Source organism: Populus euphratica, unplaced genomic scaffold (assembly GCF_000495115.2).
Source record: "Populus euphratica unplaced genomic scaffold, PopEup_1.0 scaffold133.1, whole genome shotgun sequence".
Lineage (NCBI taxonomy): Eukaryota > Viridiplantae > Streptophyta > Magnoliopsida > Malpighiales > Salicaceae > Populus > Populus euphratica.
The window spans coordinates 182422-203364 of record NW_011499937.1 but is presented as its reverse complement, the minus strand read 5'-3'; the positions used below and the strand labels follow the sequence as shown (position 1 = coordinate 203364).

Below are 20943 nucleotides of genomic sequence, written 5' to 3'. Positions count from 1 at the left end.
AGTTAATTATTTTAGTAAGAAAGGAAGGAAACTTACTTAGACGTGTGGCTGTTGAAGGCGAAGTCGAGGGAGACTGGGAAGAAAAAGGGTTGAGGGGGGGACGACGGCTAGTATAGGGTTCGCCACCCCCTTTTTTTATGTTTCTCTCTTTTAGGGTTTCTGGTAATGGCCTTTTCTTGAGGTTTTTTCTTTTAGGGTTTCTCTCTAATCGTCCTCCCTTTTTTTTTTGTATACTGAGATCAGTATTTAATTATTTATAGTGCAAGAGTCTTATCGTTTGTGAATAGTAAAGTCTCAATCAAACTCATTCTTTTTTTTGAAGTTCGAGTTAGAATCGAATTCGAAAGTAGACAACTATCATTATCTTGAGAATTATCTTGAATAAGATAAGGATTATCTTGAACAAGGTAAGGATTATTTTGAGGATAAGGATAGAATGACAAATGCACATTGTAGTCCGTAGTTTTCACGCAAGTAGACAAATCATACTTTTCATAAAAATAAATCTCTAATTTTTTAATTTTACATTTTAAACCCTGTAAAATTAAACTAAAAGCCAATAAGCCAAAATTGAATTACAACAAAAGTTAAACTTTGTTTTATACATCCACTTAACTATAATGACCTCTTTATCTTTTAATTAATCTATTAGCTCTCATATCTTATTTTTCTCAATCATTCTAATATATTCTTCTAGTATTATCACTCAAACTTCTTCTATATATGCAGTTTCATAACTTTCAAGCTTCATGACTATGAAGTTGTAACTTTTATAAATATCAATTAGTGATCTCATTTTATTAACTAGTGAACTGGAAGGATTTTTCCCTTGCCCTGTAGTTGATAGTGATGTAGGTGAACTTGGAGGGGTTACTGGTTAGCTTGTTGATGAAGAAAATCTTGGTGGTGATGATGGATTTCTAATTTCTTCAACATCTCCTCCATCAATTTGAGTTTGATGAAAATTAATTGTTCTCTTTTCAACTTTTTCTTCATGCTAATTCTAGTTAGCATTGTTATCAAACTTGATACCTCGATTGATAATTAACTTCTTGGTTTGCATGTTGTATACTAAATAGCTTTTTGATATTGAACTATAACTAAGAAACATTCATCGCTCAGTTTTATCATCTAACTTACTTTTTTTTGCATATAGAATATAAGTGTAACATATACTACTCTATAAACTTTAAGATGTTTTGCTTAAGATGTCCTCCCTGAGCATGCTTTATCTAGTTTTAATTTTATCTACCACTATTTTTGTTGGACATATATTTAGTATATATAATAGTGGATATTGCCTCTACTCAAAATTTATTTAGAAGACTTTTCTCCTTCAACATTGATTTTGTCATCTCTATAACAATCTTATTATTTCTTTTTAATATTCCATTTGGTTTGAGAGCATATTTGATATAAGTTATTTTTCAATGTATTCTTTTTTATAGAATTTTGCAAACTCTTTTGAGTTGTATTTCATACGTTTATCACTCTATTGGCCACTTTTCTTATCAGTATATTTTTTGGATTTTTTGAATATGTGGAAAACTTTATGTAAAAAGAGCTATTAGAGGAGTGTGAGTATTATCCTGCAAAACCTACAAAAAAAAAACATTATAATACTTAAATCAATATAGTGTTTTTACAGGTGACGAGGAAGAGTAAATATTCTTTAAACTTAAATGTTCCTTCAACCTTATTTATACTCCTAAAGATATGCTTATATAAACTTATTTAAGATAAATATTTTATGAAATATTTAAGTTTCTTAATTATAAGATATTTAATATAAGTATTTTATAAATATCTAGAATATTTATAAAAAAATAATGAAAATGTGTATATTGTATAAAATATTATATATGTCTGATTGTTCCCCAAAAATTAATATTACTATATAGTTTTTTAACGTATTATAAGAAAAAAAAATTGATAATATCTCATTTTTCCATCCCTCCGAAGTTCCCAGGCCTAGAGGAAAACCAAGCAAAAGATGACAAGCTATTGTGGGAGATACTGAAGAAGAAAAGAAAATATTGAGTACAAGAGAGCCCGTGGGACCTAAAGTGCCTTTGTATTTTGGTTCCACCAGGGAGCACTAGAAGTCCAAAGGGGTGAGCCCACTGTTCAATAACAGGCCAAGTAGAAGGAGCCGCATAACGAGGCTGAGTCCACAAAGTCCATTCTTGAATGCTCTAATACCTTTGGGCTCATCGCCTTCTGTGGTAAATAACCAGAGGCTTCATCGATGCACATTTCTCACTGAATACTTGCTTAAAGTTGAAGGATTTGGTAGCTTTCATTGTCGATGGGTGGGATTTGTTACCTTTTCAATTAGCATATAGGCCTTGTTTTAACCTTTTAACGGGCTAAAATTACAATGCCATTTCTCTATTTGCACGCAATGAATAATTAAATAGCACAAAAATCCCTTAGTACTCTAGGAGTTCTGTACAGGAAAACAGTCTTGTTTCATTAAAATTTCTTCAATTAGTTACAAGTCAGGCTCATTGCATCATATTTGCAGAACGAGTGCACTCTATGGTGATACTCACAGCCATTGAAACATGGTGTAAAATACTGAAAGGAACTGAAGTATGATTCATTTTTCCTTTTTATTATTAGTGTTTCTAGTCATTCATAGATCTGTATGTTGTCTTAGATTTTTTTTATTTCCTTTATGTTTTTGGATTCATAGTTGTTTTCTAGTAGAAGTGGAGTTTTCTCACATATTTAAAATTCTTATAAACCTCTTGAAAAGATAGCCACCATATATTTTACATTTAAAAAATAAAACTGTGAATTGAAGATTCCAATCTACGACCCTCATCGCTCATTAAACATTATGTGTTTTTCAGTGTTTTTACATTGTTGCTATGCTATTCAACTTACGCCTGCATCAAGTGGGATACTTGTGATCTGCATATTATTAAACATGTTGCTTCTATAGGAAGGAAAAACATAGCACCAAGTGCAGTCGTTTCAAGAAACAAACTGCCTTACAACATTGTATTGAATGAAAAAACATAGGTAAAATAACAAAATTATCTCAAACAGTGGTTTACAAGACCTTTATCTCTTGATGAATTTTAAATAAAACGGCGTTTACAATGTCAGTAGAGGAGGGAACTAGCTCCCTCCTTCAGTCTCCAACCCCTTCTGAGTTTATATTGATACATTCAATCTTGAACTCGATTTCGAGGTCAACTGTTTATTACTCTGATTGTTTTATCTTCATAATACTGAAAAATTGACTTTTGATATTGTTGTAGTAAAGTAAGAGCTGCTTCGTTTATATGTCAATGCAGGAGATAAAAATTGGGAGATAAATGGGGGGAATAAAGGGCTGGAATATATATTGACCCAAACGGAATAATATAAAATGTGATCAGAAGGAATGTTAATCTCTTGGGAATCCAATCCTTGGATGTTGAGGGATTGTCTCCAACTTGGTACTCGTCAAGAGATACATTGATTCTCCAAGGAGTAAATGCAAGACAAGAAATCTATACCTTTTTGTTTGGATTACCCTATTTTCTCCAAAACTAGGTGCCTGAATAGGTTTCTGCAGATTGTGCCGCATTAGAATATAGGTTACAACTTGAGCCCTACAAGTAAAGATTACCAACCAAACAGTGCAATGATTTTCACCTCTCTTTGATCTCCCAACTGCAAGTTTCGCAAATCCATGAAGCAATGCTGAAAGAATATGCAAGCTAGAAAACCATGGGGAAAGGTTAGAACTCATAAGAAATTTCAAGGAACAACAGGACTAAAATAACCTAGGGCCAACCATAGCTTCATTTGACTCGTTGTAAATATTAGATAAAATAAACAAAATAGTCTCAAAAAAGGGTTTCAGTCTCTTCCCTTCATTTTTTGAGTGCTTCATTCTCAGTCCATTATCATAATGTCAATGTTAAATAACTTTCTTCGCATTCTCCTCCTTATGGATACTTTAGATCCTCTAACTTTAATTTCATATTGAATTCCATAATCAGCACCTATATGATTATCAAGGAAAATCAAACAATATAATTTTACTATACTTTGAGAAGTTTGATAGACTAAATATTCTATACAAGATATGATTTTAAAAGAAATTTTAATTTAGTCCTCTGCTTGATGATACAAATAGTAGCTCTGAGTTCCAAAATGTATGTGGTTTGATTAAGAATTAATACTGCTTACTTTAACCAAGCAAATGCGTAACTTTGTACTGCAGGACCTAGCTAGATGATGTTGCTGTAGAAGAATTTGCAGACGTCATTAGATCTGCAAGCTAATCATATCAGACCGTTAAAGGCTGGACGGAATTTGGAAGGACAGTTGCCAGAATAGAATGGTAGAGTTGTTGTTTACTGACAGCTTAATTACATTCTTTATGTTTCTACCCAAGTCTCTGCAAATATGACATTAATTTAAAAGGTTGTACTATGTGGTTTGGCAACTTCTGGACAGGTTCATCTGGACAATTGGAGAGATCAGATGCTTGTGCTAGTCAATTTAAAACCAAGATGGATGCCTTAATGTTCTCCAAATCGCGATATTGCGTGCATGGCTAGCTAGTTTCTTTGATTTATTCTTTCAGCTATGGATTCTATGTCTAGAATGTATAGGTTTGTAGTGGCCTCTTGTTGTTCCCAGATTTCACGAGACATGTTTTTCCATTAATAAATGGTTTTATTATCCATCAAGGTTGAATTCCCATTAACCATTCTCTTGAATTTTGAAGTAGAGAATGAGTCAATTGAATAACTATCTATATTGTTCTCCAAAAGTGGGCAACTATATTGTTTTTGCCAGTGTTTTTACAGAAAACCAACAGTACTAGAAAATATCCGAGTGGAAATTGAACAGCAAGGTGCAGATCTGATACGGTTTCTCTATCACCTTTACAGGTAGTAATTAATATTTGGTTATCTGCAAATGAGATAATGTAACAAGATAAAGAAAATGCTGCTGTTGGGTGGAGGATTCCACCAGAATTCAACGCCAAGTCGGCAATTAACTAATCTATATAAACCCCATGAAGGCCTATATTATTGTATAGCCACAGAGGATTTCATGTATATCTCTACAATGGTTGGAGAAGCTCCCAACTCCCTCAAAGGTTTCCAGCATCACATAATTGCTTCAAGTAATGGGAATGTTGGAAACCTTTTGTGGGGGTTTGAGAGCTTACTCCCCATGACTCAATGGGTTGCTAGATTCAGTAAAAAATTATATATATATAGTCCACATTCCACAATTCATTCTCATCAGCACCTCTATTTGTTTCTCTACAAGGATGCTGAAGATCCAACTTCTTCTGAACTCTCTCCTCAACTGCTACTCTAGATCTTGCCAATCCCTGTCAAGTGTTTCTGTGTAGCAGTCGAGGTGAGAGGTTCAGGAAATGTTGGCTCTTAGCTTTGAACTCCGGGCCATTTGCTGTTAGAAGTTTACACTAGCTCACGTTACAGAATTTTCATATCATGTAACTTTTTTTTGTGCTAATTTTCTTCTCCTGCATGTGCACTAGTTTCTTTGCTTGTGAGGTTTATTAATTAATATTAGCCGAGGTTCTTCTCTTCTTAATGATACATCCCTGAAGTTCCTAATATGTGCTTATAACTTATGAGGAGGAGCTACTGAGTTATTTTTTGTTCTTACAAAAATATGTAACGATTGATTTTTTTTTTTCCTTAAATGGAAGATTTTTCTCTCCAATGGAGGGTTATAGTGAAGCTTTGGTGAAATTCTCAGTAGTGAAAGAAAAAAAATTAAATATATACCTTTGTATTTCTTGAATTAGGGAAATTCTGGTTTATTTTCTTAATTTGTTTATTATTTAAACTAATCTAACAATGAAGAAAAATATATTTTGATGTTATTGTTTCTGCAATATTTGAATGTCATGTAAAAGGGGTTTTTTCCTAAAATAAGATTTAAATTATCTTGATATCCCCTTTATTATTGGGTGATGTATGTGACCAACTAATCTCCGATTTAGTGTTCATAATGTTTTTTTATCTTCATTTTGATCTTTCCCCTTGATTATCATGCTTAACATTTTAATTTTTTAAAATAACTCTTCAATTTATTTTTTTAATATTGGATATATATTTTTTATTACTATTTATTTTATTTAAAATAATTTATAAAGTTAGATTTGTTTTTTCAATTTTATCTCCCAATTTCTTCATCTTTCAAATTCAGTCATCATTCTTTTTATTACTATTTATTTAATTTAAAATCATTTTTTAATTTAATTTTTTAAATAATTTCATCATCTTTCATTTTTTTTCCTATCATATTCTATCTTCATTATTTTTTATTGTTACTTTTTACTTTGATAATTTTTTTAAATTTATATTTTTTTTCATCTTTCACCATTAAAGTGGTTAGAAATTAAGTTTTTTTATTGAGCCCGGGTCTAAAATTTTACAAATTACATGTTTGGGAGGTCCAAGGTTTTGGAGATTCACCCAAGTTTGATTAGGTTTTTTTTAAAAAAAAAATTTAGTTTCATCTTTTAATATTTATTTAATTAAAGATTGGTGGTCCGTTAATTTTTTTATTTGCTTTCTATAGGATTTTTTATTGATTTTGAAAATGATATTGGTTATCTCTGGTGTTTTCATTTGTTGTTCTTTGTTAAATTTAGTTTTTTTTTAAAAAAATAAATTAAATTAATTGATTAAATATAAACATGAGATATTTACTTTGTAATATTTTATTTGATTTGTTTTCTAGTTAATTGGTCTGATAACCTTTTTTTAGTGTGATCAAGTAGTTTGTCATAATAGAGTTAGAATTGTATAGATGAGCCTTTTTTGGTAATGAAATAGTGTTCACAACGATGTCTTTAAAGGGTTTTTCTTTTTTTTTCCTCTAAATATGATATTAGTAGTTTATTTTTTATAGTTAATTATTGCAACTTGTTTTTTATTTTATTCATTGCCATATCTTTTACTTTTTTTAATTATAGTTGAATGAATGTATTGAATTCAATTAAGTTAATAACTCAAATTTTATATTTTTCTTATTTCTTTAAAAATACTAGTATTATTTAAACATTATTTTTTTATATAAATAGAAATTAATTTAACTGGCTCATGGTGTGGCGTAGACCACCCTTCTAATTAAAACCTAGTGTAGGCCAAATTTAAATAAATTTAGATGAAAATCGACATGGTTAAACTTCTGATATTCTGGGGAGTGAATACATTATCTAATCAAGACCTAGCTTTACTTTCAATTTTTTTTTCATAAAAATGTTTTGGATTAATCCAATTAATCCGTCTACCTTTGGAGCTGATTTAATAACTTTGGTATGGAAGGAATATTTAAAATAGTGTTTAGATCAAGTCACATTTGCTTTCGAATTGAAAAGAGAAAGTTGCTCTGTCACATATAATGTCTACTTTTAAAATAAAAAGAATCTAACATTAAATGTGGGGTATTGTTGCCGTTTCATATTTTTATTTCTGTTTTCTAAAAATAAAAACTTTTTTTTTCATAATTTTCAGGTTTTTTCATTTTGTTTTAATGACCCAAGTTATTAGTTCTTCCAAGTATCACTACCTTTATTTTCCGATATTTAAAAGTTATTTTCAAAAACAGAAACCAAAGAAAGAAATCGGCAGCCATGACCATGCCAAAAGGGCTTGAACAAAAGCTCCACAGGACCAATCCACGAAAGTTAAACTCCATTGAATCAAGATTGGGATGTGCTGTCACTGCTGTGCAATGAAAGCCCACGATTATATATATAAAAAAAAAAAATTCAAAGAGAGTGGAATGCTTGACTATAACTGTAAAACCAAGCCTAGTCCAATAAAATTACAAATCTGTGTAAAAATCCGGTACTTCAGAACCTAGATTAATCGCTAACCCAGTTGATGATCATGATTTATGACCTAATCAATTTAATTACATTGATGTTGACCAAGATTAGTCAAGATTTATCTTAGTTAAAAGAAAATGGAAATTCCATAAAATCTTAACCTGATAATCGGGATCATTTTCTACGAGCAAGCAACGAATCTCAAACAAGAAAAAAGAAGAACAAATAAAAACACATTTAGTTAAAATGATAGAGATACGTGAACAGGGAATAAGAATAAACATAATGAGTGCGAAAGAGTTATTGGAATCTTACCAGATATATATATTATTGAGCTGATTAAAGGGGAAATCAGGGCATTTTAACAGGCAGGGAGACTATAATAACCTCAACCAGAATTGTTATTTTGCAAATATAAACAAGAAAGATCCCAATAAAACTTATTTATATGACGATAAAACTAGGGATCATTCTACATCGTGATCAGATCATTATCTAAGAGACACCTAAACGACGACGACGACGACGACGACGATGGTGGTGATTGTAGTCAAACAGTCTGGATCTCTTCTGGGTCTTCAAAGTTAGGGTCCTTCACGTCCACAGCTTCCTTCTCGAACCCAATCTCAGCATTAGAGTAGCCATCACCAACCCAAGTGAACTTGCCTCCATGGCCTCCTTTCTTAGGCGATCCACTCATTCCAGTCCCTGATTTCCTATCTTTCCTCGCGTCGGACTTTGGATTGTTGCTGCTGCTGCTTTTGCTGCTCCTCTTCATTCTCTCACGGATTTCTCTCTTCTTTCAACAAGTGTGACCTCTAGAGTGTGAAAAATGGTGGGTTTTATAGTGAAAGTGATCTAGGTCAGAGGTTGGGGTGTAAGATTTTGATTTGTGAATAGGAAATAGATAAGATCGATCCTGTAAAAAATATTATAATATCACGCAAATTTGTGGGTCTCTATCGATTGATCTGATGGCCCATGATCATGGCTTCGGGAGATTCATATATTTTGCCATCTTTGGCCCATATTTATTAAACTTCATTCCAGTCTATCAAGTTTGACACGGCTGAGGTTTTAAATTGAATCAAATTTGACATTGACTCCGTTACATTTGGGTACTCTAATTAGTTAACTCCACTAGACACTGTTTAAATATAACAAGTGAGAACCAAGAATTTTTTTTTTAAAAAAAAAACAATGTTTTGATAAAAATAATAATGATAAAAAAACAAACTCGAGTTAATACATTGATCCATTCAGACTTGTTTATCTAATTATATCTTGAATCTAACAATTATAATTTGTATTATTTTTATAAAATTTTAAATTAAAAAATTAAAATTAAAATAGAATATTCCTATGAATTAATCACCTATCCTTGTTTATCCATTTAAATACAGCAGAAGTACAAAATCATAGTGTTTATTAACTTGTTTATTCATTTTTAAGTAAAATATATTGAAAGTAACTTAAATTTACAAGCCATGATTCTTTTTAACCAAACCTCAGATCATTCCCTCAACTATGAACTCACTCTGAATGTAGTAGCACAAATGTTTCATTCTCTAATGAAAACATCAATCGTCGTCAAAATAGAGATTTGTTTAAATGGGTCCCTAAAGTATTACACAATCTTCAACTAGCTCCTTGTCTAAGATATTTATATTTCTTAATGGAAAACATCAGGTTTTCCTCAAATTCTTGCCTTTCGATTTCACAAAGCACACAATTAGAAGGAGTTTATTAGCTTAATCGAAGAAAATATAAGACTTTAGGGATCCAATCAATAAATTTCATACTCTAGTGACTCAAGTGAGAATTTCTGGATATCTGGAGGACTAGTTTTAAGATTCTCTATTTCCTAACAAGTTTTCGCGACCCTAAAGTTTGGGCCCGAAGTAACCGCCACACTGGCGGTTACTTTGACCCGGCCTTTTTTTAGCGTTCTGGAAAGATTTGTTTTTATCAAGACTTTAAGACCCTGCTTTTTAATCTCCCTTCAGCAAGAAACCTAACATCCTCAAACGAGACAACCGGCTTTGTCGCAGCTTCAAATTTTCTCCTGTAAGAAATTCTGCTTCTTCTATCTAATACAGCTTTAAAAAAAAAAAAAATTCTCGGCTCAATCAGCTGACTCTTTATGTATACTTTATACGGTTATTTCAATTCTAAATGTTTCAGGCCGCTTGGATTGGTTTAGCTTCCTGGGCTGCTTTTAGAATTGATTTTCTCTGCAAGACAATTAATCGTAACAAATATCTTTGTGGGTTATTGTCCTTGTTTTGTTTTTTCATTGTCATTCAAGGAATTTTTTATAATTATGTGGAAAGCAGTGTAAAAGGATATGTTTTGTGGTGTATTTTCAATTTTACACACTCTTCTTATCTTGAGAGAATTATTGTTGGTAATTTGAGTTTTACTTTTTAGAGAAATGACTTGTTTTGTCAATTTTTGATTTTGCTCTTCTACTTTATTGACGATGTTTGTCATTTATGGTTTATTTAAGGTTAATGATAAAAGCTATTGCATAACTACATTGGTTTTTTTTTTTTTTATGGTTAACTGTTTATCTTCTTAGAAAATATATAAATATATATTTACATTCTTTTATGGTTTGATTGTTTTCTCTTAAATATGCAAACGTTTATGAGCATGGAAAGCCTTTACATTCCAACTTGCTCAAGGAAATACATCTGTGTTTTGACTGCTTGCTATGGCATTGTAGGTTTGTTGAATTGTTAAATAATCTTTTTAGCCTTTCCTGTTCCTGGAATTGTACATCTTCTCAACTGATGGTACGTTTTCTATGATCATGTTATCCTTTTTTTCTTTCTTATCTTCTTGCATGCATTATATTGTTCTCGTAGATCGGTATAACGGGATTTGTTACAAGTTAAAACCTTCAAAGACCAAGAACACCGCAACATAACTTTGGGGAGACTCCCAAATATTTAGTTTGTATTCTTCCTTGTCTCCACTTACCAAAAAAACTATTACAATTTTTGATATAGAAAAAACTACAAAACCCTAGTAATACTGAATAGGAAAAATAAACTAGGAAAAGTATTCATTCAAATAGGAAGAAAAAAACTAGAAAAGCATAATAATAAATAATAGGAAAAAATAAAATTAGCTAAGGAGGATATTTATTTTTTCTAAAAAAGCTCCTACATCATGTTTTCACATTTTTTTTCCCCTATCCATCCTTGACTGTTGATAACTTTATTGTGGTATTAGCCTGTTGATAAGCAAGTGAATGACTTGCTGACAAGAGCCTGGTTCGAGCACCTTAGCTGCTGCTTCCTAGAGTCGCCTAGCCAAGTCCACTATCTAGTTATCGAGGAAAGATGGCCTGCAGCAGTAGGTTAGGCCATATACTTGTATTTATACTTTAAGCTAATGCATTACAAGCCCTGTGTACGTGTCCAGTAGGGTAATACTCCTCTTATAGATACAATTGTATAATCAGTTTGTAAATATAATAGACAATTGCACACGTTAACATCTAGAGATGTTACCAAACTTTGGTGTCTATTTTGTGTTCTCTAGTTTAACATGATATCAAAGCTTTAATAACAAAACGGTCAGGAATCTAAATCTTACCACCTTCATTCTATGTAAAGTTAACTGTTGGTGCAGGGGGTTTTTTTTTGGTGAGAGATAGAAGGCTCCCTTATGGCAGCTTCTTGGTAATTGGCATGGCACTTTGGAAATAACTTGAAAAATATAGATGCTTTGAGATTGAATCTATGTGATATGTTGCTAAATGTTTTACTTCACTCGAAGTATGGACACCAGATATCGTAGGGTTATGTTAGCTGCAAATGAAGCCTTCAATTCCCTTGATAATCTCATCTCAGTAAATGATAGAACATCCAGTTTTTGATTGGTGTTGCATGCAGTTTGCATTCTAGGTTGAGATGGACCATCTTGCCTTTTTGTAATTGTTATATGTTGACATCATTTAGGTATTTTAATCACTTTAATCACTGTACAGTCAGATAAGACAGTTTCCTTGTGCTTCAATTTGATAGTCTGTTGCAGAAACCAAGAGATGATTTGATTTGATTATGCTATTTAACTGATATACGCCTGGTCTAAATTTTGGATAATGCTGAAGGCCTCATTGTTCACAGCAAGACTGGTTGTTGGTTTATTATTGTAAGCCAATGTTGTATGCCGTTTGCATGGAGAACAGTAGTAGAGATTGCTATGTGGTTCATTAGACAGTTCTGATTGGCAGGGATCTTTGGCCCAGTACGCCTCAAGTGAAATTGAAAAGGGGATTATTAAAGAGAAATGACCATGTAGCTAACATGCCTTTATGTGTTTATTCAGGCTGCCAGGCTGCTTGCTAATTTACTTGTTGTGGGCTCTGGAATTATGGTGAGGGCATTTGCTCAAGCATACCGTCAGGCACTTGCAAGTATGGTTTTCTTTCCGGATTCAGCACTTGGAGATGCTTAGATTAGGGGTCACCAACTTCCAAAAGCCTCACTTTTAATTATTTTCATATTTTATTTAGCTGCCTCGATATCTGGTTCACAACTTGACCAATTGCAGATGCTTCAAAATCTGGTGTTGCCCACGAAACAGTGCAGAATATTAGAAGAGGAAGTAAAATAATGGCTGAACCAGAGGCCAGGCAAGTTCTAGGCATCACTGAGCATTCAACATGGGAGGAGATCTTGCAGGTATGTTTTCAGCCCCTAGGAATGCATGTCCTTGGTGGAAAACAATACTAGTAACCATAACACTATAAGTAGATATTATTTGTGAACAGTATGCATTCTAGGAAGTTTAGAAATCCTATTTCAATCCCTTCGTTCCTTATTACATGTCCATTTCTGAGAAAGCAAATCCATTTGGATCAAGCATTTAAGATGGTTAAAAAGAAGTGTTTTTTGTATCTTAGTTTAGCTTTTATATGTTGCATGGAACCTAATCTCCTGGAAATATAAATGAGCATCATAGGATATTAGTGCTTTTTAAATTTAATGTTCCAAAATTCTTATGACACAGTGAAAATTAGGGAATTAACATACAAGTTAGATATCATGCCTGGTTCTCCACCAAGACATGAAATATTAGGAATCAATAGTTAGATCAAACTGTACTCCGACTTTTTGTTGCAGCATCAGATCTGATCTTTCATGATTGCTAACAATATGTCAATTGCTGCTTTGCATGTAGAAATATGACAAATTGTTTGAGAATAATGCCAAAAATGGGAGCTTTTATCTGCAATCAAAGGTTCATAGAGCTAAAGAATGCCTTGAAGAAGTATATCAAAAGAAAGCCGAGGGAAATTCATGAATTATTTAGACGTTGCCTGATCTTGGCATGATCTTCAATGTGCTGCTGCACCCCCATGAAATTCATTTTAATTTCATAGAATTATCTGCTATGAAGTTTTGTTTTTGACTTCCTTGAGTTGATCTAGGATCAAATAGACAATGATCCAATTTTTCAACTTTAATTGTAATCTCACCAGTGCAATAAATTTTTATGGACATTGTGGTTTCTATTTATTGGACAGGATACTTTCGATAGCCTCGTAGGTAGCTTCTCCAATGCCTCTGGTGAAAAGCCGAGGCAATTGGTCTTCTAATATCTCTTCAACGATTTCCGCTTTGGGACAGCCGTGTTCTTAATGTATTCTGGAATGATCTTGACGTTTTGCGACTGGAAATATCCGGTCGATCGCAACAACTAACGACCGGATATTCAATCAAGGCTATCCCCTATGATTTTCAAACAAGGGCATCGGAATTTGTTTTAGGATTGACGGGGTGCACACGCCGCTGGAGGTGCTAGTCTCTATGGATGCTGTTTCATTTTCAAAGTTTATTTTTAAAATAGGTAGAGTTTATTTTTTAAAATATTTTTGTTTAAAAATATATTAAAATATTTATTTTTATTTTTTAAAATTTATTTTTAATATTAACATATTAAAATTATCTAAAAACATTTTAAAAATTAAAACTAAAAAGATTTTTAAAATTTTAAAATCATGACTGGAATTTAATACCAAAATCTTGACAATCGAAATTTACGTTTGGAGATGAGGGCAGCAAGCATTGATTTGTGCGTCTGCCTTCTGAGCTTGATTTTTGGGGGCCTGCAGCCTTGCACCTTGCAACTGATGTCGAGATGACTTGTTTAAGATAGAATGAATTGGTTCGATTTAGGTAGCTCCCAGTGCCATTCACTCCCTGTAAGGAGGACAGACAAAAAAAAAAAAAAAACATAGTGTGAGGCATAGATGTAAGACCTGATCCGGGTTGGATCTTGTACAAGGTTCAAGTAATGTATTGGGAAGGAGTGGATTGATTAAATATATATTTTTTAAAATAATTAAAACAACTTTTTTTTCATGGATAAAAGTTCATAATTTTTTATTATGTTTTTTTTATGGATTTATCAAATTAAGGTCAACTCTAGATTTTTACCAGGTCAAGATAAAAAAAAAATTTAATTTGAATCAATTGGATATCGGATCAACCTACAATTCATGTTTTATAATTAATGATTAAAGGATGATCATAATTTCAAATAAACAAGTTTTTATGATTTTATCAAAACAATTTCATCTGACAAAAAAACCAAAATAAGTTCTATAAAAATTATTACAGGAATTTGTTCTATTCCATCATGGTGTGACTCTCCTACACTGGTCTGAGTCCAACCGATTAAGGTTGTATCATGTTGTTGTTGTTGAGATTTGAGAATGAAGGCTTGCCTGGTTAATGGAGAATACAAGATCAATGAGAAAATACAATGAAATTGTACATTTACTCTAGACCGATTATTGGGCCTCAAACATCAGTTTTAGCCCAGTATACTGGGCTGGAGCATTGCAGTCTTGGACCTGAGCCAATAATCCTAGGCCCACCATAAACTCCACTAGGCGTCTCGTTTTGCATTAGGGTTTCAAATAAAACCCTAGCTAAAGACGCTCTCCCGTCTTCCCCTTTGTTTGCACACCATACACAAACACGGAGACTGAAGAGCTGACCTGAAGATGGTGCAGCGTCTGACTTACAGGAAGCGTCACAGCTACGCCACCAAGTCTAACCAACACCGTGTGGTGAAAACTCCTGGTAAGTTAGCAACATGTCCATTACATCACATGTAATGTTGTTGAGTCTTTCTTTTTCTTCTTCTGTTTTTTGGTTATGCTAAACAAATAGCAAATTGGGTAATGAGTTTTTTTCGCGGTTTCGTTTATGGTTTGAAGGTGGGAAATTGGTTTACCAAACCACCAAGAAGAGAGCTAGCGGACCCAAGTGCCCAGTTACTGGCAAGAGGATTCAAGGGGTATAGTTTTTCTATCATCTTTTTTTCTTTCTTTTTATGCATTTATCTGGGATTTTATTTCGTAGATTGAATATGCTGTTATTACTACATTGGATTGCTGAGTTTATTTGATCTTGTATGGAGATTTGTGTACCCTGGATTATTTTGTCCTTCTACTAAGGATTTTGTATGAAATGATACACAGTTGGTGTAAATGCATCAGTTTTTAAGTTTTTTTTTTGTAAGGAGTTGGAAATATAATACTTCGGATCATTTTGAATTACTTTCAGTTCTAGCCATAGGTCTGTTAATGCCTGTATCGGGAGAGGAGTGGTTGGCTGGGAGTTTAGGATTTAGAGATGACTTTTTTTGTCGTGTTGGTTGGTTTCCCCCAGAAATTTGGGGTTGCAGATTACTGCAGTCCCTATCTTGCAAGTGTTAAAAATTAAAGGGGTGAGTTTCAACTGTACTTTGTCGCAAGCAGTTTCTAAGTCTTCCCTTGAAGCCAGCCCTGCTTAAATGCATTTCATTGCTATTTTCCATGTGCTTGAGAATTTAAGTTACTTAGTCTAGTTGTCTAATAAGATGAATTACTGTAATCCTGATAATGATTTTTGCTGGTATATAAATTTTTTATTGCTTATTTGATACAAGGTTTCCATTTATATGTTATTGGTTGATGGTTTCCTCCATATTGTGAAAGCTTTCTTTGTGAGCTATGAATGATTGTTGGCTGCAGTGTTTTTAACTGTTCTTTTCTTTACAAAGCTCCATCCAGTGGTGCTGGTTTTGATGGAATCTTTACTTTCTTTTTTCAGATCCCTCACTTGAGACCTGCTGAATACAAGAGGTCTAGATTGTCTAGGAACCGCAGGACTGTGAACCGTGCCTATGGAGGAGTCTTGTCTGGAAGCGCTGTTCGGGAGAGGTACGATACCCTGATGGTTTCTTGTTTTTTTTGTTTTTTGAAGTGATGAGACCCGCTTTAAGTGGTTTTGGTGTTTTTATTATGCAGAATAATCCGAGCCTTTTTGGTGGAGGAGCAAAAGATTGTGAAGAAGGTTTTGAAGATCCAGAAGTCAAAAGAAAAACAAGCCTCAAAGAGCTAGATGAGAGGTGTATGAAGTGGAGTTTTCCTACTTAGAGGATGTTTCAGCAAACTTTTGTTATCGCTTAATGGCCAGTCAAATGTGGAATTGATTATTAGCTTGCTTGATACTCTGATGACTTGGATATGTTAATTTTACTTATTGTCAATTTGATTTCCTTGCTTATATTTGGATGGTTTGCCAATTTCCTTTCATTCCATGTTCTTGCATCGGGCCTAAATATATCTAAAATCAGCATGTCTCCAACAAGTCTGAATTCTTCCGATTTCTCCCAGTCTCATCAGGATCACTTATCTCATTTTTTTGCCACAACAATTTGACACTACTTTTCAGTCCTGCATATTTGACATATAATTTTAATAATAGATCATAAGTGAAGTTCTTGTTTCTGTCATCCTTAGCACTTTTAAAGTCAATTTTATTACTGATTTCTTATGAAAAATAAAATTTTAGGGGGCAATCCCCTTTGATTTTCAAACAAGGGCATTGGAATTAGTTTAGGATTGACGGGTGCTTATGCCGCTGGAGTTGTTAGTCTCTATAGAATGCTGTTTCATGTCTTTGCATATTTTGAAGTCTTAAAATATTTATAAATTTTTTTTATTAAAATAATACTTTTTATTTTTTATAAATTTATTTCTAACATCAATACATCAAAATTATCTAGATAAATTAAAAAGAAATTAAAACTAAAAAAAATAATGATTGGAATTTAATACAAAATCTTGACAATTGAAATTTACATTTGGAGAGCAAGCATTGATTCAATGATTTGTGCTTCTGCCTCCCGTATTGTGAGGACCTGCAGCCCTGCACCTAGCAACTGATGTCGAGATAATTTGTATAAGATAGAATGAATTTGTTCTAGTGCTATTCACTCTTGGCAAGGAGGATAGACAGGTATAAAAAAAAACATACAGCTTGAGGTATACATTTAAAACTTGACCTCGGCCAGATCTAGTACAAGGTACAACTCATGTATTGAGAGGGGTGGGTTGATTAAAAAAATATTTTTTAAAATAATAAAAATAAGTTTTTATTTCATGAAAAATAATAATTTATGATTATTTTATTCTGTGGATCGATCAGGTCATAATTAATCCTAGTATTTTACCAGGTTAAGATGAGTCATTTATTTATTTACTTGAATAAGTTTATATCTTGAATTGGCTACATCTCAACCTGACATGCAGTTCAAGTTTTATAATAAGTGATCGAGTACAATCATATAGGACTTGCAGTTCAAGTTTTATAATTAGTGATTGAGTACAGTCATAGAGTGAAGAAAGAAGTTTATATGATTTTATCAAAATAATTTTATGTGATAAAAAAACTAAAAAAGGAAATTCTATGAAAATTATTACATGAATCTGTTCTATTACATCAGGGTGTGACTCTCCTACACTGGTCTGAGTCCAACCGACTAAGGTTGTATCATGTTGTTGCTGTTGAGATTTGAGAATGAAGGTTTGGCACAAGATCAATGGGGAAATACAATGAAATTGTCACATTAGTTTGGACCGGTTATTGGGCGTTAAACTCCAGTCTTTAGCCCAGTCTACTAGACTGGAGCATTGCAATATTGGACCGGACCAATGATTCTTAGGCCCACCTTAAACTCCATTGGGCGTATCGTTTTGCATTAGGGTTTCAAAGATAACCCTAGCTATAAACGCTCTCCCGTCTTCCCCTTGGTCAGCACACCATACACAAACACGGAGACTGAAGAGCTGATCTGAAGATGGTGCAGCGTCTGACTTACCGGAAGCGTCACAGCTACGCCACCAAGTCTAACCAACACCGTGTGGTGAAAACTCCTGGTAAGTTAGCAACATGTCCATTACACCACATGTAATGTTGTTAAGTCTTTCTTTTTCTTCTTCTGTTTTTTGTTTATGCTAAAGAAAATAGCGAATTGGGTAATGAGTTTTTGTTGCTGTTTCGTTTATGGTTTGAAGGTGGGAAATTGGTTTACCAAACCACCAAGAAGAGAGCTAGCGGACCCAAGTGCCCAGTTACTGGCAAGAGGATTCAAGGGGTATTGTTTTTGTATAATCTTTTTTTTCTTTTTATGCATCTAACTGGGATGTTATTTATTAGATTGAACTGCTGTTATTTATTGGATTGTTAAGTTTATTTGATCTTGTATGGAGATTTGTGTACCGTGGATTATTTTATCCTTCATACTAAGGATTTTGTATGAGATGATACACAGTTGGTGTAGATGCATCAGTTTTTAAGGTTTTTTTTATTTTTTTGTTATGAGTTGGAAATATAATACTTCGGATCATTTTGAATTACTTTTACAGTTCTAGCCATAGGTCTGTTAATGCCTGTATCGGGAGAGGAGTGGTTGGCTGGGAGTTTAGGATTTATATATGACTTTTTTTGTCGTGTTTGCTGGTTTCCCCCAGAAATTTGGGGTTGAAGGTTACTGCAATCACTATCTTGCAAGTGTTAAAAATTAAAGGGTTGAGTTTTAACTATACTTTGTTGCTTTGTGGCGAGCAGTTTCCAAGTCTTACCTTGAAGCCAGCCCTGCTTAAATGCACTTCATTGCCATTTTCCATTCCTTGAGAATTTAAGTTACTTAGTCTAGTTGTCTAATAAGATGAATTACAGTAATCCTGATAATGATTTTTGCTGGTATATAAATTTGTTATTGCTTATTTGATACAAGGTTTCCATTTATATGTGATTGGTTGATGTTTCCTCCATATTGTGAAAGCTTTCGTTGTGAGCTATGAATGATTGTTGGCTGCAGTGTTTTTAACTCTGCTTTTCTTTACAAAGCTCCATCCAGTGGTGCTGGTTTTGATGGAATCTTTACTTTCTTTTTTCAGATCCCTCACTTGAGACCTGCTGAATACAAGAGGTCTAGATTGTCTAGGAACCGCAGGACTGTGAACCGTGCCTATGGAGGAGTCTTGTCTGGAAGCGCTGTTCGGGAGAGGTACAATACCCTGATGGTTTCTTTTTTCTTTTTGTTTTGTGAAGTGATGAAGACCTGCTTTAAGTGGTTTTGGTGTGTTTATTATGCAGAATAATCCGAGCCTTCTTGGTGGAGGAGCAAAAGATTGTGAAGAAGGTTTTGAAGATCCAGAAGTCAAAAGAAAAACAAGCCTCAAAGAGCTAGATGAGATGTGTATGAAGTGGAGTTTTCCTACTTAGAGGATGTTTCAGCAAAATTTTGTTATTGCTTAATGGCAGTCAAATGTGGATTTCATTTTTTTAGCTTGCTTGATACTCTGATGACTTGGATATGTTAATTTTACTTATTTTCAATTTGATTTCCTTGCCTATATTTGGATGGTTTGCCAATTTCCTTTCATTTCATGTTCTTGCACAGGGCCTAAATATATCTAAAATCCAGAATTTCTCCAACAAGTTTTAATTCTTCCAATTTCTCCCAGTTTCATCATGTTCTGTGATCTCTCATTTTTGTGCCTCATCAATTTGACTACTTTTCAGTAATGATGCATATTGAATATATAATTTTAATAATAGATCACAAGTCAAGTTCTTGTTTCTGTCATCCTTAGCATTTTTAAAGTCAATTTTATTACTGAATTCTTATGAAAATTAAAATTTTAGGGGGGTAAAGCTACCTAGAAACCTCTTGTTGAAACTTTAGGATGGCCAGCTGATGAAAAGGCTGGAATAAAATGGGAAAGGAAAAGCATTTGTTAGAAGGCTCGTATAATTCTCACACCAAATGATGCAAGGGTCTTCACTGATGACCATGGATCCCAAATGGGATTGTATACAACCATGTCCCACGATGAACATATTTGGATAACTGTTGTGACCTTGTTCATTGCGAGTCCTACTGTTTTGCAAAAGCATGATTAGGGTCTTCACTCTTTAACTGATATTATTCTAGGTGGTTCCTTTGTATCAATTCTTCAGCAATGCGGTTGAATCTTCATTAATCATTCAAAACGAGTGAAAAAACTCACTATTTCAAGTGGGAATCAACGTAGATTTTTTTTTGATTTCCTTGCCAATAACTCTTGTAATTAACGAAGTTTGGACGGTTTGCCAATTTCTGATGGGGACACCGGACTCCAAATATTATTTATGCACGTGAATGATCATAGATGATGGAGGATAGCTCAAACAATTGAGAGATTGGGCTTTAACTTATGTTTTGGGTTTAATTTATGTGAACTTTTAATTGAGTTTTATTAATTTGGCTTTATTTGTTGGGTTTGATTTAATTATTGTTGGGTATTTTATGTAGTGGGCCATAAGCCCAATCACTTATTCTAGTTAGGGTTTTAGTATAAATACCCTACTTTTCTAAATATTAAGGACTTTTGATGATTAATGAAAAATATTGCAGATTTTGCATATCTTCAATCCCCTTTCTCCTCTTTCTTTGCTTTCTCTTCTTGCTTCTTCTCTAAAAGCTTCTTTCTATTCTCGGATTTAATTCTTTTGGTTTGTTGTTCCGCATCAAATTTGGTATCAGAGCAAGGCTTTTAATTGTTCTTACAATTAAACGGTCTATAATGTTTATATTAAACCCTAATTCGGTTTGATCTAAAAAAAGAAAATTCCCTGTTCAAAACCCTACTGTTCTGATTACAAAACCTACTGTTCATTGTTCACTGTTCAAAATCATTGTCACTGTTCATCATCTCCATCATCAAACTGGACGCCGCTACCCACAACACCCATCACAGCCAACATCAATTC

At 33.2% G+C, this 20943-nt stretch overlaps 4 protein-coding genes across 7 annotated transcripts; 3 read left to right on the top strand and 1 right to left on the bottom strand.

The window, feature by feature from the left end:
* Nucleotides 1–8179: 8179 nt before the first annotated feature.
* On the bottom strand, nt 8180–8810 carry LOC105136578 (programmed cell death protein 4-like). Its single transcript, XM_011041983.1, has one exon. The coding sequence runs from the start codon at nt 8607–8609 to the stop codon at nt 8382–8384; it is 228 nt and encodes a 75-aa protein (XP_011040285.1). The 5' UTR covers nt 8610–8810; the 3' UTR covers nt 8180–8381.
* A 975-nt stretch (nt 8811–9785) lies between these two features.
* Nucleotides 9786–13390, top strand: LOC105136577 (Protein Transporter, Pam16). Of its 4 annotated transcripts, none has more exons than XM_011041982.1 (6): nt 9786–9898; nt 10560–10629; nt 11072–11198; nt 12173–12260; nt 12398–12528; nt 13028–13390. In XM_011041982.1, exons 4-6 carry the CDS (start codon nt 12218–12220, stop codon nt 13148–13150), a joined length of 297 nt encoding a protein of 98 aa, XP_011040284.1. In that variant the 5' UTR covers nt 9786–9898; nt 10560–10629; nt 11072–11198; nt 12173–12217; the 3' UTR covers nt 13151–13390. The 4 variants fall into 4 exon arrangements, with proteins under 4 accessions (XP_011040284.1, XP_011040282.1, XP_011040283.1 ...); XM_011041981.1 differs by lacking the exon at nt 9786–9898 and adding an exon at nt 10014–10097; XM_011041980.1 differs by lacking the exon at nt 11072–11198.
* Nucleotides 13391–14768: 1378 nt separating this feature from the next.
* LOC105136576 (60S ribosomal protein L34-like) lies at nt 14769–16434 on the top strand. Its single transcript, XM_011041978.1, has 4 exons — nt 14769–14937; nt 15075–15154; nt 15952–16061; nt 16149–16434. The coding sequence occupies exons 1-4, from the start codon at nt 14859–14861 to the stop codon at nt 16240–16242; spliced, it is 363 nt and encodes a 120-aa protein (XP_011040280.1). The 5' UTR covers nt 14769–14858; the 3' UTR covers nt 16243–16434.
* Nucleotides 16435–17904: 1470 nt separating this feature from the next.
* On the top strand, nt 17905–19573 carry LOC105136575 (60S ribosomal protein L34-like). Its single transcript, XM_011041976.1, has 4 exons — nt 17905–18062; nt 18201–18280; nt 19086–19195; nt 19285–19573. The coding sequence occupies exons 1-4, from the start codon at nt 17984–17986 to the stop codon at nt 19376–19378; spliced, it is 363 nt and encodes a 120-aa protein (XP_011040278.1). The 5' UTR covers nt 17905–17983; the 3' UTR covers nt 19379–19573.
* The last annotated feature ends 1370 nt before the right edge of the window (nt 19574–20943 follow it).